The sequence below is a fragment of the Syngnathus floridae genome, chromosome 14 (assembly GCF_059516105.1).
Source record: "Syngnathus floridae isolate MCC-2025c chromosome 14, RoL_Sflo_1.0, whole genome shotgun sequence".
NCBI classification, from domain to species: Eukaryota; Metazoa; Chordata; class Actinopteri; order Syngnathiformes; family Syngnathidae; genus Syngnathus; species Syngnathus floridae.
The window spans coordinates 10,545,448-10,567,910 of NC_142426.1; the positions used below are offsets into that span (position 1 = coordinate 10,545,448).

The 22,463-nt window shown below is 39.6% G+C and overlaps 1 protein-coding gene and 1 long non-coding RNA gene across 4 annotated transcripts; one reads left to right on the forward strand and one right to left on the reverse strand.

Annotated features, from left to right (window-relative positions):
* Window positions 1–582: 582 nt before the first annotated feature.
* LOC148387700 (uncharacterized) lies at window positions 583–5,568 on the reverse strand. Its single transcript, XR_015862475.1, has 4 exons — window positions 5,451–5,568; window positions 1,678–1,770; window positions 1,515–1,613; window positions 583–1,014 (listed from the first exon to the last, which is right to left on the reverse strand). It is a non-coding gene; the product is annotated as an uncharacterized LOC148387700 (long non-coding RNA).
* On the forward strand, window positions 1,219–21,501 carry LOC148387701 (uncharacterized). 3 transcript variants are annotated; one of them, XM_088395674.1, is made up of 24 exons: window positions 1,219–1,794; window positions 5,800–6,098; window positions 9,072–9,240; window positions 9,377–9,575; window positions 9,790–9,883; window positions 10,903–11,191; window positions 11,335–11,605; window positions 11,751–12,062; window positions 12,178–12,282; window positions 12,388–12,413; window positions 12,741–12,907; window positions 12,991–13,166; window positions 13,701–13,837; window positions 13,954–14,101; window positions 14,175–14,457; window positions 14,619–14,780; window positions 15,253–15,508; window positions 15,646–15,708; window positions 16,022–16,169; window positions 16,230–16,314; window positions 16,798–16,962; window positions 17,580–19,283; window positions 19,570–19,680; window positions 21,341–21,501. In XM_088395674.1, the coding sequence occupies exons 1-24, from the start codon at window positions 1,527–1,529 to the stop codon at window positions 21,356–21,358; spliced, it is 5,655 nt and encodes a 1,884-aa protein (XP_088251800.1). In that variant the 5' UTR covers window positions 1,219–1,526; the 3' UTR covers window positions 21,359–21,501. The 3 variants fall into 3 exon arrangements, with proteins under 3 accessions (XP_088251800.1, XP_088251799.1, XP_088251801.1); XM_088395673.1 differs by having other exon boundaries at window positions 1,220–1,794; window positions 16,007–16,169; XM_088395675.1 differs by lacking the exons at window positions 1,219–1,794; window positions 5,800–6,098 and adding an exon at window positions 7,109–7,276 and having other exon boundaries at window positions 16,007–16,169.
* The last annotated feature ends 962 nt before the right edge of the window (window positions 21,502–22,463 follow it).

Genomic DNA, 22,463 nt, shown 5'->3' on the forward strand with positions numbered 1-22,463 from the left:
ATTATTATTGTGATCCAGAGTTGGGTGGGCAATGTATGTTCAGACCCCACTGTCAGAGAACAATAGACCATCTGTGGTCAAGAACAATTCTAATGGCACCATAGCTTAGCCAGATAGAGAGAGGGGGGGGGGGGGGGGGGCTAGGCAAGGGTGAAGGGGGGGGTGGGCAGAGCGCAAGGAGGGCTGGCAGACGGACAGTCAAACGGTTATTTTATGAAAATAACTTCCTACAAGCCTCAGTTCCACTCGGCGCCTTTCCTCATAAATTTGATCTTGTCTCCCTCTAGTGTCCATTTGGCATTACAACGGCTTTGACAACATACCTTGACTACACTCAAGGGCGTTAAAATATTTTTTTATTTTTTCCAAAATTGACCAAAGAAAAGAGAAAACCACAGAGACACCACTCAGCAAGTCCTTCAGTTGTATTTAACTTTTAATATATCAAAGGCTTCAGACCAATTTGCATTCTGCTGGATCAAAATCTGGGTAAATGAATACCAAAAATAAAAGTAAACTCCATGCACAAGTTTCATTTGAATTTTGTATCTCACACATTTTGAAATGTATGGATTATCATTTTAAAAATTCTCATCTCATAGAAGCCACTTTTAGTTTACTATCAAGGACGATAATACTTCGCAAATTGATTCTTTCAGATTCAAGTCTTTGAAATATTGATTCCAACTGAGAATAGATCAATACAAACACCATAGCTAATGTTTATTACGTGAACAAGATTTTTTTTTGTATCATGTTTGCTTGTTAACATTATGTCATGTTTGCTTGTTAACATTACTAGTGTTAATACGGTTTAGCTCTGGCATTATAACAATTTTGTTTCTGACAGGAGGCCAATTCAATCCAGAAAAACTCTCATGCAAACATGCATCTCACTGATCTTCTGCCTCAATGAACAAGTGGCAAACAGCATCTTCTGCAAAGGCTGCAGGGGATAACACCAAGCTTGCCCAGTGGAAATAATCACAAGGTAGTTTTTACTGAGTAGGTTCGCTGAAAACAATAATAAGATAAGACAAAAATAATTTGTTTCTTGTACGATGTGAATATAGAGACATCAGGATGGATTTATTGTGTCAAGTAAACTGCCAACATAGCCTGAATATGATAAGGGAGCGTGAGAAAGGAGGAAGAGAGAGAGAGCGAAAGAGAGAGAGTGAGAATGCAGGAGGGGGATTAAAGGGGGAAAAGATTAAAAGCAATAAAGACGGGAGAGAGGGAGCAGGAGATGACTGAGAAAGAGGGAGACAGAGTGTAGGAAGACGCAGATCTCTCCCAAAGGAGTTTAGACTCATTGGGAGCAGGCAGTCGGAGACCATGCTCGGAAGGAAGCCAACAGCCACAATTATTCATCAATTTGCAATCTGATCAAAACAGAAATTAGAAAACAGGAGGAGATGGGGGAAAAAGTACAAGAAAGTATAGCTCTACTCTAAAGTCAGTCTAAGAAAAGCCCTAGATAGGAAAAAAGAACGACGAGTACTTTCCACAACCCTGTGGGTAAGATGTCCAAATCCTCATCCCGTCTGGGTCGACCTGGAGTCCAGAACTGCAATTCAAGAAAGGACCTCCAAGGTAACCGCTCTTGCATGCTGCGCATCGGAGAAAGGCTGATGAGAGCAGGCAGTGAGGGAAACTTGGTCCAAAGACCCTTACCAGCACAGAGCCAGCACCAAAGCAAAGCCTCTGGCGCAGGACAAGGACACATCGGAGCAGCAAAAGTTGAGAGTGAAGACAAAGCCCCTGAGCCTACAAAGAAGTACTGCAATGAAGGTAAGCTGGTAAATACAAATTAATATAACGCAGCAAAATGTGTCAGCCGATATAGGGCAAGTCACGATTGTATGTGTATTCACTGTATTTTAAGTTGTACTTTGTATTGTATTTTACAAAGTAAAAAGTCTATTTTATTTTGTATTTTAAGTTGTACCAGCTTGAGCTTCAAGAGTTCACTTCAGTCAGAAATGCATTTCAAAGAATGTCTTTATATAAAAATATAAATATTAAATATGAATATATATATAAAACCAACAAATTGGTCACTGTAATGGGCAGAAAATTCTTGAGAATTCTAAGCTCCCATAACTGAACAGAGGTCCAAGAAAATAGTGTTTTCAATTATTGACAAGGGGTGGGGCCTAAAGTCCAGGGGCCACAAATACCTGTTACCTGTGTGTATTTCTCACAATACAATTGGCACAATTTTTTGTCATTTAAAACAAGTGCAGCTTGTAGTCCAGAGTGACTTATATATAAACAAAACAGGATTTTTCCATAATTTTAGCTGGTGCGCCTTATATAAAGGTGCGGCTTATTGTCTAAAATATACGGTAGATGCTATATCATGCATTGCATCTGCATTTGCACAGGAATCAGAAGAATTTGTCTCTCACCGACATGTGAGCATTTCTACACGTTAAAGGTTTTACATCGCCTTTTTCCAACCCATTCCTAGTCTTCTTGAAGCAGTCAGCGAATGTAACTCCAAAACACGCGCCCATGAGTCAAACACCCCAGAGCAATCTGTGCGTGTCTATTTGCATGTGTGGTTGTGTAGCGGTGGAGGTTTGTTTGGGTGCACAAATAGACTACTCCAGCAGCATGTTATACACTAATTAGATAACATATAAGTCATATGCTAATGTGTTGCTACGTGCACGATTTTGCAGATGAAGTCAAGAGTGATTAAAGATTTGAATTTATGCATGACATCTCCCAGGGTTCACTAGTTACGATGACTTTATTAGGTCACTGTTTGGGTGATGTGGGCATTTGGAATATTCCAATTAATTTCAATTACAATTGTATAATGTACAGGTAGAACATAAACAGGTGATTGATTAGATTTTTTTTTTGCAGACATTTTTCTAGACTTTGTGTCGAGTTGGGCGTTTGCGCCTTTATGTGCCCTTGTGGGCCACAACCAAGCCATGTGCTGTCCTTCATTTGCATAAAAATCAGGGCGGTCGAAATGCAAACCTGAGTAGCTGTCCCCACACAAACACACACACAATCGTGTCAGGGGTTCTTTTTTTACAATGATGACGCTTAAAATCCGTTCAATTCATGTTTCTGATGGATTGTCCTATGTTAGTGTCATATTTATGAATAAAATACAATGACATCCACCACTCACGATTTAACTCGATCCACATGGCAGGCAAATGTGACCCAGATCATTTTTTTATTTTTTTAATGTAATATTACTAATTAATTAATATTATTTTTTGCAAAACGACCTCAGTCTGAATGGTCAGGATTCATTTTTTTCCCCTCTTTGCACTGAATAGTTTGCACTTTTTGTTGCACTTAATACAATGACAATAAATCCGAATCGAATTGAACTGAAATTGTAATACATTCAACACAAAATGTTACACGCAGCAGTGACGAGATGCTTGAGTAGAGTTCTCCGAATATGGAAAAGCCTTTCCTCCTTTCTCCAAAATTGTTATAACTTTTTTCTGGAGTTATGAGATGATATAATGATGAGTTGATACACACTCTACCATGTTAACTTGCATGTCACTTTGGAACACCCAGTGAGGCATAGCGTGTCTACCAAATTTACAAATAAGTCCAACTAAATCATTGGCCCCGTTTTAAAATGATGATGCATCTGCATTAATAAAGCGCAGACTACTTTCTGTCATCAAATCAGGTGAATTGGGAACAAGGCTGTTTCGTGGACTGTCATGCCAGCTGAGCGCCAATCTACCAAAAACTGTTTTGGTGGTATGTGTAGTGTCCGTATGTGTTCCCTTCAAAAAGATACTTCAGTATGTTCCAGGCTGAAAATGAAAGAGAGGAAGTGACAGAAAATTTGTCCGGACCAAATGTTGTGGTCCAATGAGGAATCAAAGAAATACATACTGACTACCCTTTTTGGGTTTAGTACCAAAATAGTCTAATTGGACAATTGATGGAGTGGCTGTCCAAATTATTAGCCACATATCCACACAGTGCTGCCCTGCACAGTAAAAAAAGAAGAAAAAAAAATACAATTCCCCTGCGGGGCTCCACTGAACTAGATCAATCAGATCTACTTTGTCAAGGATTAAGGAGGAGGAAGCAAGAGGAATGGGGTGGGCAATTGTGATTGTACATGTAGCATCAAGATTGTAAACAATCCTTTGTCACCTCAGATTTTCATCTTCATGAAAAATCATACGGATACTTTACTGGTAAGGACGTGGGCCAATCCGATGAGACAAAAGTGTTTGCTAAGGTCTTGCACATGTACATATGCTCTGCCAAATGTGCAGCTCTCAATTAACTCTCCTCCAGCTCCTTTGAAAAATCCTTAATTGTATTGTTGTTAATTGTATGTATTGTTTAATTGTGCGCTGTTAATTGTTGTAGCCTAATTCAAGACTCGGAATTGTCAGTCAATAGGTTGAATGTGATATGTGATTGGTTGTTTGTACGTTCTTTGCGATTGATGTCTTGTCCAGGTCTTCCTTGTCTTATCACTTTCTTTATATTTAGTTTGCTGTTTCCATTCCGTTCGTATTGGTTGAATAAGATGGCGATGCAATGTCCCATTATTACAGATTGCATTACATAATTCATTTTTGGGATTACAGTGAAATTGATGTGGTGTGAGACTGTGCGGTTGAATCGAGGACATAAGAAGCTGAAGTGACAACATTAAGACAAGATCTCACTATGTGACCTTTCCAGCAAAGGACTGAACGTGACAAGGCAGTCATGAGTAGTCTCTGTTGAGTGCATCAAACACTGCTGGGCCTGAATTTCTCGTTCAAATGTCACTATAGCCCACATGTGTGTTTTTGCAGAGGAATGTGTGCACTAGAAATTCAAAGCCATCAGTTTACGCTTGATTTATTTTCATTTTTTTTATTGGTATTAACCTTTATGGTTTGCACATTCATTGCTTGTCTACAATCATACATTTCAGATTTTAGCTAAATTAAATTAAAAGACATTTAGTGCATTATAAGTGTGTTAAAGCGATTAAGTGTGTAATGAAAGAACACATTCACCGAGAACGAATTAAGACCAAGATTAAGGTTCGTTTGGTCTGTTTTGCTTTTCTGGAAACTAGAACAGCTTATCTCCTTTGGGGAAAAAATATCCTAAATAAGTCCAGTTAACCAATTAGCAGAAACGGCTTCTGATCAATAATTTGGGCTTTTATACAAATCCAACAGCAAGTTCCATCTATGATCAAGTCTTTGAGCCCAAAGAGTCCAAATCACAGTCCCGGCCTTTATTTACAAACTTCTGAGTGGTGCTTCCAGGGCTTAATGGGAGATACTTAAAATCAGCAATGGAACCTTCTGTTCAATCCACCCCACATCAGCAGATATTTATGTAGGCTACATGCATGGCATGACGTGGTATCGAGGGATTTAAACCTTCAGGGATCATTTGGAGAAGAGGAGTAACATTTCGGGATTACTTACGGAGCAATGTGCATACTTATTCCCTTTCCTCAGCATCTTGCCCTGGATTTTCAGTGCCGTTTTCTAAACTCAGTGGAAAGGTGTGAAAAGGACAGTCTTGTCAAAGCCTGAGCGTTTGGGGGAAACTGTGTGTTACTCATTTCATCACAAAAATATTAAAGTGGCAGTCTCCTGGCTTCTTCCACTTTGTAATAACTTCCCTAAATAAAGTTTCAAGTAACCTTGATACCACCTTGATGCATCAAACAAAAATGTCATTGTAGTTTACTCTTTTTTTTCCTCAGTCAGAGTTACAATTTATCTCTTCTGTTCTTCATTCCTCTCTGTCTCTGCATTCCATCAACTCTAGACCATGCAGTGTCTATTCCCGCCTCCTCTTCCACCGTGGACAGAAAAACTGAGCATCAGCTCCCGAAGAAACATCACACGAACAACAACCTTCTGTGCGACCCGGATGGATCTCCACGCTCACCTAGCACTTTACCCCGAAGCCATGCTGCCAACAGTAGGGACAGTGAGATAGAGAGCCTTCTGATGCAGCACTCTGAAGTGGAGAGAAAGAAGGAAGTGTTCCTGGATCACCTCAGACAGAAATATCCACACCATGCTGCCATCATCTTGGGACATCAGGAACGCATGAGAGACCAGGTACAGAGTTGATTCATTAACCCGAAGAATTATTTAGTTATTAGTTCAAACATTAACATGGTTAACTATTGTTATGTAGCGTGCACCTTGAGTGAATGTTGTTTAGTGATGTTGCTCACTACTGCCGACTAGTGGCGACTTTCTGCTATTGCTTATTCAAAAGTAAAACTACTGGTCTGGAAATAGCAATAAGGTAGAATTAGGAAACTCCTCCCACATTCTAAAGACATGCATAAGAGTCACCAAACGTTTTGACACTGGGCAGTACTTGACTTAAATGCAAAGTTTTATACACTCTTCTGAAAAGTGAAATTATTAGGCCTACGCTATGTTTAGAACGAGGCTGCAGGTGACATGGTGACTTATGCACAGAACAAGACCGCAGGTTACATGATGACCTGTGCTCTAAATTGTTCATAAGTGTGAATGTCATTGTGAATGTTTGTCTATTTGTGCCCTGTGATTAGTATGATAGACTTACTATGCTGTGTGTGCGAGTGCACGTTTTCGTGCACGTGTGTCCATGCGTGTGTTTGTGTGTGTTTGTGTGCACGAGAATGTGTGCGTATGTTGCTGCTGAAATCTTAAGACTTCCTTCCAGTACTGCAGGGGTGTCAAACATTTTTTTTGCGGGCCGCATTGTAGTCATAGTTTCTTTCGGAGGGCCATTAAATAAATGTATGAGCACCTCATATTATATACAGTAAAAGCTACAAAACAAATAACTCGTTTTCAAATCAGATGAGTAAAACCTGGTCAAATATTTAAAAAAATAGATATTAAAAGTGAAGACAATCTGCAATTCTAGTTATAACGCACGAATATTTTGCACAATTTGTTTTCGCGGGCCACATGAAATGATGTGGCGGGCCGTATCCGGCCCCCGGGCCTTGAGTTTGACACATGCATGACTGAGTCTTGTCGTGCCATAACGTGAAATACGACAGTTGTGCTGCTAGTCGAACTGGTACAGCCAGCATTATTTGCCGAGGTGGAGTTTTGTTGTCACAAAGAAGAGGTGGGGTTTGTCAGCCCATCGGATTTTGGACACACACTGCAAACATACATCCACAGTTTAAGACTCCAGTGCATTCAAAACCAAGGGAAGAATTTGGGGGATTTTATGCTAGAGTTACCTGACTGCTAACAATTGGAAGTGACGTCATATCTGTCGTTAGGTAAGTTGTTAGAATCAGATATTATGTGTTTGATTTGCTGTCTTCCAGAGAGTTTTGACAAACTTGCTTTGTTTGGCTAGCATGACAGGTTTACCTGAAGGATGTGTAAAATGAGCTGACAACAAGTTTGATTTGTTTTTTGCATGCATAAATGTGGCTCAGGCATTTTGCCTTGCTAATTACTTCTCTTCTCCACGTCTTAATATTAACTTGTGGTAACGATGTTAAAGTATGTACCAACTGTCTCAATGTCTTGAGGTTTAGATGTTTGTTTTGAACTTTGTTTATTTGTAGTGAGTCAACATCAGGCTGTTAGTATGAGCCCAAGAAGGTCATTTTTTACCTGAGGTCATATGTGTCAGTTGCTTTATCTTTCATTCCTTCTTGCTTGATTGTTCCTTTCTTGTGACATCCCAAGTTATTCCATCAGTGTTTCCCCCCCCATTAATGTGGGTTTCTTTATTTGCTTGCATATAATATTGGTATAATTTTTTTATATATTGTCAATTCAAAGTATTCGTCCTAGTGGTGTAGTCCTAAGAATTACGTTTGTCTGCATAAAAAAAAAATAGCTCAAGTAATTATTTTCTAGATCAAAAGGAAAGAAAGCTAGCTTTCCAGAAGTAGTTGATGTTATTACTTCTTTTCTTAGCATTAGTATTAAGTACATGAGCAAAAATCTGAAAAACTCAGTAAATGTCCATGTGCACCCTTTTCATCAAATAATAGTGATACATTATCTTCTATATTGTGTGCCAATTACACACAAATACCCTTCTACTTTTAAGTAAATAAAGGAAGTTTAAGTCAAGCTAGTAATGTACGAGCCGTGGCTATGAACGGTTTGTTTACGTGCACATGTTTACAGCACACATCAAATGGGCACTCGCATTTGTAAAATGAGGGTACAAATCTACCGAGCAGTAAACTGCTTTAGGGCAGAGCTATGGTTGGGCACAATAAAGAAGAATGCAGTGAAGGGATGAGGGACCCTATTTACATGTCATTTTATTGGCAATCTAATTCCGTGGATTAGTGATGATTGTCGTGTTTTCTTGAGATCTTTCTTGAGGTAAACAGTGGATTGCTGGAAACAAATGTATTTTAAAAAAAAAAGTAGAAATGTTTTTATTTTTGTTCGTTATTGAAGTAAAATAAATATCCAAGTTTATTGTAGTGATTTTTTGTTTTCGAGACTGGTAAATGTGACCTTACCCCATGCATATATTTTTTTTAGTAAAGTTTGATCTGACGCCCTTTCCTCAAATGTTTGTTTCTGAGAAGGCGTGCTCGATCTCAACAGTTATACGTCCCAACACAACTCACTTTAGCCAGTAAATTAAACATGGCAGTCTGGGCTTCAAGCCCAAACACATAATCACAATTGTTTGAGTAATTCCATGTGACAGCTGTCTTGCATTTGATTTAAAAGTGTCTTGGCAGGTATTTAATTTATTTCCTCACAGTTACGGATCTAATGCAGAAATTTACTTGTGTTTTGCATTTGTTCATTCATCACGTGTATTGGAGAATTAATTTTTAGTTTTCAGCTGTTTCCAGCTGGGATGCGGGCCTTGCCTTGAAGGTACGGCAAAACTGAAAGCACGGCACAATTTAGCTGTTTTGAAAATACCTGCTTGATTACATAATGTCTTTTTAAAGTAAGCGCTCGCAGCACTAGATTATGATCAGTTCATGTTTGTACCTGTTCTTGCCACTCTTTTTAAAATATAGGAACAATTAAATTATATAGAATTTTCTCATTGTGTTTACCGCATGCTTGTTTTCCATCTAGTTAAGAAGCCCTCGACCTCCTGAAAGCACCATCTGTGAAGGTCTGTTGGCTGCAGAGAACATGTCTGATGCAGAGTCACTGACCATGACAGTTCCTTTCTCAAGGGGTTGTAAAGCCCGATCGAGTCTACCGATCGGACGGTCGAGCAGTCAGGCAAGAGAGTCAGTTGGTACGTCAATACACAAATGACTGCATTCCTTCACATAATGTAAAAAACATGTCAGAAAATATTTATAAATTGATTTTTTTTTTGTGAACTGTGTTGATTTTGGTTGTTCAAGGACTTTGAATACTTCCCTGTCCAGGTGTGCTGTACCTACAATATGGAGATGAGACAAAACAGATACGGATGCCGGTAGAGATCAACAGTGAGGATACCCTGCGGGCTCTCTTCGTCACCGCTTTTCCTCAGCAACTCACCATGAAGAAGCTTCAATCTCCCAATATGGCCATTTACATCAAAGACACACGTCGCAATGTTTACTTTGACCTGGAGGACATCAGGTAAGAAGATCAAGATACTGCCTAGCACAATTAGAAGCATCTCAGAAACATCTCATTGATATTTGTGTACGGGGTGTATTTTTTTTTGTCTCGTTTTATCCTTGTCAGGCAAAATAAGATTTGAAGGCGGAAACTGCTGCACCACAAATCCAGCTCTGTAAACTTGCACCCTTGTTTCTTCAGGCATGTCACATCTTGTGTTATCTACTTTCAGAAATATTACATCCCACTCCTGTCTGAAGGTTTATCATAAAGATCCATCACATGTTTTCAACCGCCACACTCGGCCTACCAACACAGAAGGAAGGGTGAGTCACTCCATACTGACTCGTTCACAATTAATGTTTATTCAACAATCGAAAGTATCATGAAGCTGTGATAAGATTTCAAAACTATTTAACAACACTGTTACTCCAAGTGATTAAAAGATTTGCACATGCAAAAACGGGTGTAACAGGTTGAGTATGATTTCCAATAGTGTGAGTTTAGTTAAAGGGTCTGTTAAAAGGCTTACCAACCACGCACATTTGCATCTAATGAGTCCACATAACATGAAAAAAATGGGGTCAATGAAAGTTAATTTTTTTTTTTGAGCCTCCCACATTAACTCTGAGAGGATAAGCTACTTTTTATTCATCTTTCATGTCCTTGGGGCTGCTGAATTATAAATGTTTACAAAATGCTCAATTATACACTATCACTTGGAGCCAGTTGTTGGGATTACTGAGAATTTCTGTCAGAAAGGGGGTCTAATTCTTTGTAATTGTGGCTTCCAAGCTTTTGACGCCAACTTGTCTGTCAGATAAGATACTGAAAGAAAGCAGCCTCCCTGTCAGTTTCCCAAACTATATACCGTCTTTTTTTAACTTCCTCCTCCTTTGTCCGCAAATAAAACAAAATTCCAAATGACTTGGGCAGTGACCCAAACTTTAATCTAAAAATTCTGCTACTAATTTTACAGATATTTTTCAGCTTTCATGCCGCCATCATTTAAGTTAATGGTGAAATGAATAGGAATGAGCAAGTGCCAAATGCAATTGACTCAATTATTGTGTGCTGTTGGGTTAAATTTGTACAGTGGCATTTAATTGCCCGTTCAGAAGATTAATAGAGCAAAAGGAGATAAATTGCTTTAGATGTAGCCAAGCTAACATGAAATCATTTCCTCTATTTGAGGGAGACTTTAAATAGCAACTTATCTCGACCAAATTTGAAACATTGGGTTTGGAAAAGCAAGCTTCATTTATAAACTCCAATTTTGATAGTAGTATTCTAGTTCCTTTTCGTGTTATGTCTAGAAAGATTTCATACCATTTTGTTTTGGCAGCTCTCCAAAGAAGTACTCTATGGTAGCCACAGTCCAGTCCACAGACTGTCATCGTCCAGTCGTGGCACCCTACAGAGCTTGCAAGGCTCCATGTCGCCGCCCATGGTGCGTTCCATGCCCTCTTCTCCATCCAGGATGGCCTACAGTGGAAGGAACACACAAGGCTTAGTGGGAGTGAAGGATGCAGGCAGCACCACATTGCCCCGAGACCGGCTATCAGGCACAGGACGATCCAGCAGTTTATGCACCAGCAGCAGTGCCATATTAGAGAGGAGAGATGTCAAGCCTGGTAAAATAAATGGATACGCAAATCGATAGATGAGCAAATCCACATACACACGTTTCTCGAACGCTAAATTGATCCAATGTCTACTCTGTGATGTTTTCGACATATGGAGACGTTTACAAGTCTAGTATTGTTATGTGCCTTAGATGAAGATGGTGGCAGCTGCAAGAACATGGCCCTGGTGTTGCATGGGGAGGGAGGCCCCCATTACCCAGACTCCTACTGCTCATCCCTACAGGACGGAGGGAGGAGCAGTTTTGCCTCTTCCCAGTGTAGCGGTTCTTTGTCCCATGCTGGAGAAATGGTAGATGCTGGAGTCGCTGGGATTCCTGCGGGCTTACAGCAGTACCGTGCATCCGTCAAGCCTCTGATGGGATATGGTGACATCACGGAGTACCAGATGGAATCCCTGCACAGGTATGCAGAATTAAGAAATTTGAATTACAAGTTCCTTTTTTTGTAAAGAGTGGTACAGAGATAAAAATCAAATTTGTTGAGTTTGTTTCGGAGGTGCATTCATTCACCGATGTGTGTTGCTCACTTGTTTTGTTGCCTCTTACAGACAAAAAAGTAGGAAATTTGGTGAGAGCCAACTTCCTCAATTAGCAACCCCGCCTCCCTCCCCGCACAGATTAAATGAAGTCAGAATGAATGAGGGACAGATCATTGGAGGCGTGGGCCTGGTCTCACCTGAGCGAATGTCCCCAATTCGTCGATCCCTGCGGCGAGAAAATAATGGAGCTACAGTGGGGGTTATAAACAGAAGCAGAGGGAGTGGTTCATCATCATCCACTTCATCTGTGTTTATGGACAACCCACTGGGACAACCAGAAATGCTGATTCAGGGTCACATGACTGCCTTTGAGGCTCAAAGGTGAACACAGATGTGGATTTTCAAGAACCCCATCTTCTGGGGGGTTCTATTTAATTCAGTTAACTACCTAGGAAAAATATATTAACTTTTATTTCTAAAAAATATTGTTTTTCAGTGAGAGAATGAAGGCAATGGAGGCGCAAATAGCCAGTCTAGCAGGGCTGGTTCACCAAGCGTTGTCTGTGGGAGGAGATCTTCCAAGAGATAAAGGCTCGGTCAGGTCTGTAGTTGTGTCTGTGTGTGCGGTGTGCGTGCATGTGTGTGTGTGTATACAATAAATAAAAAGTAATATATTTATACTAACTATGTACATATGTATTTGCAGTGGAAGCACTGGGAAAAGTCACCCTGGTGAGTTTTTGATAATCTACTTAATCCTCATTACAATCAGACTATTCATTCTGTGACGCAGGTCTAATTTTGAGTTTAGCATCTTCTAATACCTGTCTTGCTGAGTCCAATCCATCTTTCCATCACAAGATTAGGATAATCAGAAAATAAAATGAAGGGCTCTTTTATGATTTTGATTTTTCGATGTCCAATGCAAATATGCAATTTTTATTCAAACGTCAAGGTATCGTTGTACAGTAAAAGTACTGCTTTATTCATTTTTAAATCAAATAGCTGCATTTGTGACATTTGACATAATTTCAATATTGTCTCTTTGGTTTTCAACAGCTCCACCTGAGCCACAGGCAACAAATACTGTAGCTGATGTGATCAACTCTGCCATCTTAGCTCTTCAGGCCCCAACCACTGATAATGAGATGCAGCAGCACTTGCTGCAAGTTAAGAGTAGTGTGTCTGAACTACGACTACAATTAAATCAACTCAGACACCTACAGGTAACTGTCCGTCCTGGGTCGTGTATTACCAGTATTCACGATGAATTCAGCCTTACGATGAACCTGTCACTGTTCTATCACAGATATCACAACAGCAAACCATGAAGTCCATGTTGCACACGGCTGGTCAGGAGCTGGTCGTGTTGTTGTGTGATCGCCTGGTTCAGTCTGAGGAGAGAACATGTGGACGAAGAGCTGAGATGGAAGAGGAGAGGATTCAATATATTGCTACAGAAGAGAAAATACTCCAACAGCTTAGGTGATATTTTGGTCACTACGCGTTAAAACAATATTGTTTCAACAAGTAGTACAATAAAACACACTTATTGAAGGTTTTTAGTCAAATGTAACTTCTTGTCGTTATGGAAAAAGGAAGCTGTTCAAATTTTAATGAAATTTATTTTACAGTACATGCGTCGGTAATAGCATTTTTTTTTCCTTTATTTTATTGTTTCCGAAGTGATTATTTAGTCTTTTAGAAATTTATTCCTACACACACTCAGACTTGACACCCAATGCTTTAAGAGCACAGCTAAAGCTCATCTTAGATGGCAAACATGTCACAATGCCCTACCAATCCAGGCAGAAAGAAAATGTGAAGTAACATACTTCATAGGAGAGTCAGGACAATAGAAAATGATTTGCCATGATATGACAACAGTCCCCAAACAAGAAATATAAGTCAGTAAAAATGACATAGTGGCATTTAGAAAAGTAGTCTCGACTGGCTACAGCATGTGCCAGTGTACTGTATATTTCCAACTGTTTTTTTTTTTTTATCTCCATTTCTCAGTGAACTAGAAGATTATGTCAACCATTTGCAAAAAAACACGGTATCACTCCCTGGCCAGTTGCCAATCACTCTAAAAGATGTGGAAGAGGGTGCGATGAACCTGCGCAGAGTGGGGGAGACTCTGGCCATCCTTAAAGGTTAATGGCTGTAATGTAAATCCATCCATCTTTTCGTTTCACTGATGAGCTGAGATTTCAGAAAATAAGCAGTACTGGTTGCAATGATGAGTTATCTGGGTTTTTTTTCCCTACAGGGGAGTTTCCAGAACTGCAGGTAAAAATGCGTTCCGTGCTTAGACTGGAGATAGATGCAGTTCGTTTTCTGAAGGAGGAGCCTCATAAAATGGACTGGATGTTAAAAAGAGTCAAAGCCCTAACTGAAGCTCTCAGCTCTCTTCGCAGGTATTGTACTGTTTCCCATTATATTTGCTGTTACCACATTCAAAGTGTAAAATGTTACATTTATTGTTAACAGATGTGTCTCGGAATCAACTTCCCCATCTAAAGGCACCCAAGTTGAGCCCCTGCCGACCCAGAGTCCTCAGTCCTCCCCACAACCACAGCCTCGATCTTCAGTCAGGAGCCCTCAACCCATTCCATCATCTGCTTTAGCTCAGCCTGAGCTCAACTATGCAGCCTCAGCCTCCCCAGCCACAGCACGCAGAGTTAAAACGACTCAAGTCACTGTAATCCAGGCCCACCAGCATAGCCCACCACTGAACTTCACCCATGGAAGAGATCTACCAACTGTGGCCAAGGTACATGGTCTACATTCTGAGGTGTGAACACTGTTTTCTTTGCGGGCCACATAAAATGATGTGATGGGCCGTATCTGGCCCCCAGGCCTTAAGTTTGACACCAATGTTATGATATAAGAAGATTGAATATATGGTGACAGATATCATCATGTGTCGTGAAGGTAAGCCCTCGTAGCAGAGAGGGCAGCCCTGCCCTGCAGAAGAGACCTACTCCTCTCCAGTCGAATGAACTTCACAGATCAAGCATGCCGCAAACAACTCAGGAGAATCACACAACAAACCAAGTCAAGACTTCTTTGAAAACCACTGCCAGACCTATTGAGGTGAGTGTTTACATTTTAGTTCATTTTTTGTCATAATTCTTACTGGACCATCTCCGTTTTTTGAGTGGTAAAGCTCCTTATTTGTATTTCAAGAAGTGCATGGTACAGTATTCACAAATATTCTTTTAATTAGTTTTTTTTTATGAGCAGTTTTGTTGCGCTAATGTTTTTTTTGTGTTGTCAATCTGTAATTCTCAAGCTGTACATTAGAATAATGAACACTGAATTACTGCAAAGTTTGTTTTATAGGTTTGTTATTGCACATTTAATAATAATTTCATATCTCAAGTATAATTGTCATCATTTTTTTTTTAAACAAAATAATTTTCTTTAAAAATATAACGTTCACATACCAAGTATTAAAAACGTTCTTAATCATCTGCTAACCTTGATTATTCCGAATGTCTTAATAAACTTGATTATAAAATGTAGCCTCCATGATGACGATTAACATAACTTGACTGTTTGACAGAATACTGAACGAGAATCTCCGGAAGGAAGTCTAAGTCAAGAAGCCAGCAGTGTAAGCCAGCCAAGCACCCATCAAACAAACCAGCCCTCAATCGCCACCAAAAATTTAAACCAGGTCCTGCAGGAAGCCAAGGCCATTCTGATGAATTCCATTCCTGATCTGAATGTATCAGATACAAAAGTGGGTCACTCGGACTTGGCTTCTGGAGACATAAATCCTCATACTGAGATGGCTAAACCTCTGGACACACCGCAAGGTTGACTTTGATTTATATGAAAATTATACGCACATAACCTGAAGTAGCACAAGTGCTCACAATAGTTGAAAGCAAATTTTGAGCTGTGTGAATTTGTCAGAAATTAGGTCAACAAATCTTGTGGTTCTTTACTGCAGACTTGCTGTCTGGAACTCAGCATCAAAAGCCAGCACGGCAGAGTGATGAAGTGAAGCCCCCAGGTAATAAATATTATTTTTATTTTTACATTTGGATCAACAATATCTTGGCTCTATGATGCATTTGACACGTTTACTAAAAAAGGAAAATAGTTCTAAGAATTTTTTTGTACCCACACATTCTGGGTGGGGGTCATCTATTTCAAAAGACTATTTTTTTTTTTTTAATAAAGTCCTGCACTTCAAACACAAATTTAATCTTACGGTTCCAGCTGTATTAATCTACAATGAAATGGAAAAAATATATTATAATACCGTATCTAATATCTCAGCCATGAAATAAGTTCTTGATTGCATTTAGCTTCTCACGCAACAGTGGAACTGCCGTCATCAGCTTCTCCATCAGCCTCCCCAGGACCCAAACGGGGCACACGTCCACAAATGGAAAAACCTAGACGCTCCAGTGTGGAAAAGAAACAGAGTCCTGATAGGAGTAGCCAGTCTCCTCCAGTTGTCCCAAGAAGGTATTTATCACCGTGAATGAACTGTCACCTCTATTGTGAAGTTGTTCATTATATCCTCAGGTCTCATTCAGCCACTGTCGGCCTAACCACTGAAAGAACTGGAGAGGTGATCTCTCCTACCATGAAAGAATCTGGTGGAGAACAGGTGTGTGGTTGCAGAGTTTTTTTTCTGTATTTGAACTGTATTTCTTAACAGATGCTTCTCACATCAAAAGGTAAAAAACCTAAACAAAACAATAAGCCGTTATGGGCTCTACTTTCGGCGACAGTAAATTCGGTGGTAAATCTGTGCTCATGTTTGGGAATTTAGCAAAATGCGCCATCCTGGGTGTTTCCGAAGACCAAGGTTATTTTCCTTTCCATGCCTGCACCTAACAGTTTGTTGACAGAAAGTAGACTGAACCTTAAACCAGATCAAGCAGGTCTACAATGTGGCGTAGGTGGTGTAACTTGAATTTGTTAGATTTGAGCGAAGAAAGACTGATATGTGTCATGGATGGGCCGTTTATGTTTTCACATTTGTTTTTTTAAAGCTCTTCAAATCTCACTGCAGATATGCTAAGTTAATCAAGTACTATATTATAGAAACAAAGAATTAATTCTGTTATGTCTGTTTAATCTTTTGAAGGGTGTTAGTGAGAAGGAACCATCTGTTATTCCTCAACCCAAACCTCTGAGACAACCACCGGAGGTCAAACCCAAACCCAAACCTTCAGGCACCACTCAAGCGATTGCCTCACAAAATATGGATGATAAGGAAGATGACAATACTAGAGTCCTGAAAGAACTTCAGGTATGTGCATTTCATTGAGTTTGTCAATTGAAGCTCACACGTTTATTTTGATACGCTTTATTACACCGTGATGTCTCCCGTCACTCACACAAAAACTGTCCCAGTCGCCTTCATCCTTCTACTTGAACATCTTTTCCTCTCACAAAGGTATTTCAGAATCACACTAAGAGGAAACGTTCAGCCTTTAAGCCAAGAGATTGAGCCTAAGGTATATAATAATGATAATAATGCAAATTTAAAACTAAAATAAATTATTGAAAAAAGTACAGGACGTGTTGGTCAGTAAGCTCTTGTGAGAACCTGTAGTGTGGCGAGGAAAAATTCTGCTCATGAAATTCAAAATATTGAAGTCAATCTAATATTTGTACAGTAATGTTCACATCAACTTTGAAGAACTATTGCAATTGTATGACACGGAGCGTCGTGAAGTACGTCTGCTTTAAAGGGACGGTAAAGCGAGCCCAACATTGGCACTCTCTCTTTCTCGCTCTCTCTCTTGCTTTCTCTTATATACATATTACTAATATCAATAACATACATATATACATAAAAACAAGTATATATGAATAGAGATGAATGATTCAATCTCCATTTCCTTTTTTTTTTTTTTTTTTTAGGTGACACTAGAAACATCAAGCGATGATAAATGGCTTGTTGAAAAAAGTCTGGTAGAAGGACAACTAAAGATATCCTCAAAATCTGGCCAGAAGCACAACCTTTCAATTAGCTCCACATCAGCACCTCATTTACGACCGACTAATGGTTGTCTTGATAACCATTCAATGGTTGTACCACAAGAAGTCAATGAATCTCGAAAAGGTCCTATGCCACCGGACTGGAAAATGATGCTTAAAAAGGGAACGATAACAAATTTAAATAGCGAGAATTCTCCAAATGTAACCTCACAATATATTGATAGACAGAAAATGGAGGGAATTACAAGCCCAGATAATGACGACACTTCCAGCTTCGATCTAAGATGTAATCAGGAATTCCTATATACAGAAAATAAAATGGTGACAACAACACCAATCACCACTCTGGAAAAAGATGATATACAATCAAATGACACAGCAATACCTGATCAGATGCATATAAATGATGCCAAACAAGTACCAACTGAAAAGCCAAATTGTAATAAAACATTACAAAAAGAAAACACTACAGAGTATTCTAAACAACAATTATTAAATAGCACGCAGGATACAAAAACACAATCAGATGACGTCAAGTTGGAGCTATCTAGAGACAAAGAACAATTTCCAGAAGAAGAAGGAGGTAGTTTGAGTCCAGATATTGTTGATGATGGGGGACCTCCCCCTCCTCCTCCTCCATCTGGTAAGATTGCCCAGCAAATCTCAAAAATTCGAGTCAAGTGTAAAAATCAAGATCTGGACAAGATGAAGGGCTCAGACAGAAAAGAGAAACCACTGTGTTATGAGAACCAAGGTTTTGAGGACAATGATTCCTGCGACACCTTGAATGAGCCTTTAGATTTAGAGTCAGATTTTAAGCGTCTATCAACCATCTTCGAGTTTGAGGAGGATGTTGACCCAATCGTTTCTCCAGAGGGTATTGTGGAAGAGGAGAAAATTGACGATACTAAAAACATGTCTGAAGAAAATAAAGTCTTAGACGTCATGGACATTTTAGATCATGATCAAGATTCTCAGCACAATCAACATACAGAAAGCTCATTTGATCAAAATCAAGACAAAACTAAACCAGAATTACCCAAAAATGCAGACACTAGTAACCGTAAATTCAATTTACCCAAAATCAAATTGTCAGCATTTACCCAGGCTATACGATCAGGGTCTTCAAAATCGAGAAAGAAGAATCTTGAAGCGGAAGTCCATAAAGAGGACATAGTGATATTTGACCAAGACCCAATAAAAGCACCCAAGAAGCTGAATAAGGAATCAAGCAGGTTTACAAACCACAGCACCGAACGACATCAAAATAAAGACGACAAAGGCGCTCTCATTCAAATTAGCTCGCTTCCTGTTGAAACCAATACCGTGAAACCAATATCCAACGGCAAGTCGATAGAGGACGGAAAAGACTTGTGCAAGAATGCATGTCACCCAATTGGCAATTTAGAGGAGGCAATCAAACTGTTGGAAATCCCCATGGACAGCATAAAAACTCCTCCTTCCATTGACAGAGCTCATCTGTCAGATGAGGTCAAGCAACTGAGAGAAGGAACTCCGTCAAAGAGGCCAGCCTCTCAGATCCTCAAGAACTCAAATTCACCCCAAAGCAAACGAGTTAAAGCACAGCCTCCGCCTAACTGTGTGAAATCCTCCACTAAGAAACAGGTCTGACATTTACAGTAGCTGCTTTGCTTCATTGGTGATGGATGGGCTCTTTATTCTGTGCATTCATGTTATTTTGTGATTTCTGGTGAGGGTTTTTTTTTTCTTCTAAATCTTTACAGGACTTTTAACGATTTGGTGTTTTTGAGTACAAATTCTTTCCTTTCGTTTTATCATGAGTTTCTATGATAACATCTTGTCTTTGCTTAACTTCATGACATTACTTAATTTCTATTCAAAATACCTGTTTGGTTAAATTGTCTACTTTTGTTCATGAATCTTCCTCCAGACTGCCACTTCTTGTACTCAGCGACCTCACTCCAGGTTACATCACTCTTCTGGCTCACCTGAAAAGACAACCAAAGTGCAAAAAGAGGCTTCCCCCAAGCAACCGAGCCAGGTAAATATTTAGCCTCACAAAAAAAAAAAAAAGCTAAACTAAAAAGCACAAGACAAATGGCAGTAGTTTTCTATGAATCATATCAAGTGTATCCATACAGCCAACAACACATTTTTTGCTAACCCATTAAAAGTACAATCAGTGCCTGAAATAGCCAAAAATACATTTACTGAGATTTATTTTCCTATGGCATTCAATGTGTTGCATGATTCTCCAAATCCTTCCATCTTAAGATATCAATTCTTGCTATAACTTTTTTTTCTGACTTCATTTGCCGTAAGTCTTCCTTCTGGCATGCCTCATTCAAAATACACTTTTTACCGTCACATTACAGAGTGTATTTTTGTAATCCTCCATGTTCATTGGACATAGCAATTCTTCCTCTATTTATCAGCATCTACTTCTTTTGCCTTTTAGTAGTTGGCAAACAACTTTTGCTACATTGCTGCCACCTTCCAAGGAGTGTGAGGCTGTATATACATGACACAACTTCCAATCACTACACTTCTAGTATAAAAATAGAGATTTAAAACTTAAACCCCATGTTATCCTAGTTATTGCATGTGTATGCCGCCACCTACTGTACATATACCGTCAATGCAGTCAAACAAACGTTACATAACAAACAAACTGCCAGTGACAGACTGCAGTATATCAACTATTTTGAGCTTTAAATGGTTTACTTTAATACCAAATATAAACATTTGTGGGGTATATAGTGTCCACAAATACCAAACATCCAGAGATATATAAATGGATAGATCACAGGTGTCAAACTCAAGGCCCGGGGGCCAGATACGGCCCGCCACATCATTTTAAGTGGCCCGCGAAGACAAATTGTGCATCAAATTCGTGTTTCATTACTAGAATTGCAAATTGTCTTCACTTTTAATATCTTTTTTTTTCTAATATTTGACCAGTTTTTACCCGTCTGATTTGAAAACGAGTTATTTGTCAGTTTGTTTTGTAGCTTTTACTGTATATAATATGAGGTGCTCATACATTTATTTGGGTTGACACTCAGAATGGCCCCCCGGAAGAAGCTATGACTACAATCCGGTCCGCGAAAAAAAATGAGTTTGACACCCCTGGAATAGATAGATAGATGGACAGATGACTAGATATACACATACTGATGCGGGAAAACACAGCATTTTAATTGGATGACATTTGTTGACATCCAGTATTCCTGTTTGCAGGCTGACAGCAGAGGCATAAAAGCAACTGGGGATAGTAACCATTCAGTCGTTGCTTTGCGTGCCTCTAAGATCCCAGCCTTGTGCCATAATTCTGGGAAACACCCTTCATCTTCCGCCTCTCTGTCCACTCCTCACTGCTCAGATGCCACCGATAGCCTCCAGACCTTCTCCTCTTCCTCCTCCTCTTCTTCTGCTTCATCACCCACAGCTTTTTCTTCTTCCTTTGAGAAACACTTACTTCTTTCATCCCCTTCTTCCAAAGCCTCCGTGTGCACTTCCCGTTTGTCTTCTCCTGGCACTCCAAGGTCCAAGCAGGCGCGCTTTAACCCCACCTCCTGCTCGTCAGCGCTTAAAAACTCAGAAAGTTCCCCAGATTGTTTCTCATCTGTGTCCTCCTCCCCGCGTCCTCACAAGTCTCTAATCCCTTCTCTGAATTTGAGTCGTATGCTCCCCTCATCTAGCAAAGCATCCCTCGCTAGCGGTGACCCGGCGACCCCAAGACTCGCCCAAAGAGGTTCTCGCAGCGGCAGCAGCAGCAAACATCAGAATCGTCGCCTCACGCTCACCTCCGCCACCGCCGCCATGTCTCAGCTCACCTCTTACTCTTCATCATCGTACTCTTCGTCATCGCCATCCTCCTCCACCTCCTCCTCCCTTTCGCCCACCTCCTCCTCATCCTCTCCACTCTCTCCATCTTCCTCCTTCCTCCAGCCAGTGGTGGTTCATGGAGGGGGGAGCAGTCAAACATCTGTGTTCAACCCCAGTTCCCCCAATTGTGGCAAGAAATTCAGCCACACCCAACACACAGTGGCGGTGGCCACAAAAGAAACCATGTGATGGTTTACTTATGACACAACATCCTAAAACAGTATTGCACGCAAAAATATCATTGCAGCACTGATATTATTCTTATATATCAGGATTTATATGTTGAATATAGATGTATAATGCAGACTTGTATTACTATATATTAATTTGTTGTAGTTGTGATATTTGGCACCTTTCAGCAGGGAGTCACATGCATGATTTGTTTGGCAGGTTTAGCTAAAAAAATAATAATATACAAATATTCTATCACACCTGATGGCACTATTTTCCTCACGTTTAATAATTGTTTGAAGTAAAGTTATTTTTTTATGGTTAGATCGTGGAAGGCATGTTTTGCCGATAGATATTTTCAGTTCCATTTCAAATGGTGCAACAGAGTTTTACCCCCAAAATTTTGCAATATATAGAAGTAAGTGGTTGGATGGACCATTTTTGTTAAATGTTTCAAAATATGTATTATTTTATTAAGTCCATGAGCAATTCGATAGTATTTGTATTCTTGTTTGTATTGTATTCGGATCTGCTTGCCTGTTATGCACAATTGCGATCAAATCTAGGCAATACTGTTTGGCACATGCTCAATGCACTTAAATTTCATTTAACTGTTGTAATTTTTTCTTTATTTTTCAGTTCTTTTCTTTTTGAATTACAATTTAAATGTGACATTATCATTTTCCCACAATAACAAAACTTTCATTAAACCCTTTTCCAAACCTCCCTTTGGTTTGCTCATTTTCTTCCCATCATCCATCGCTT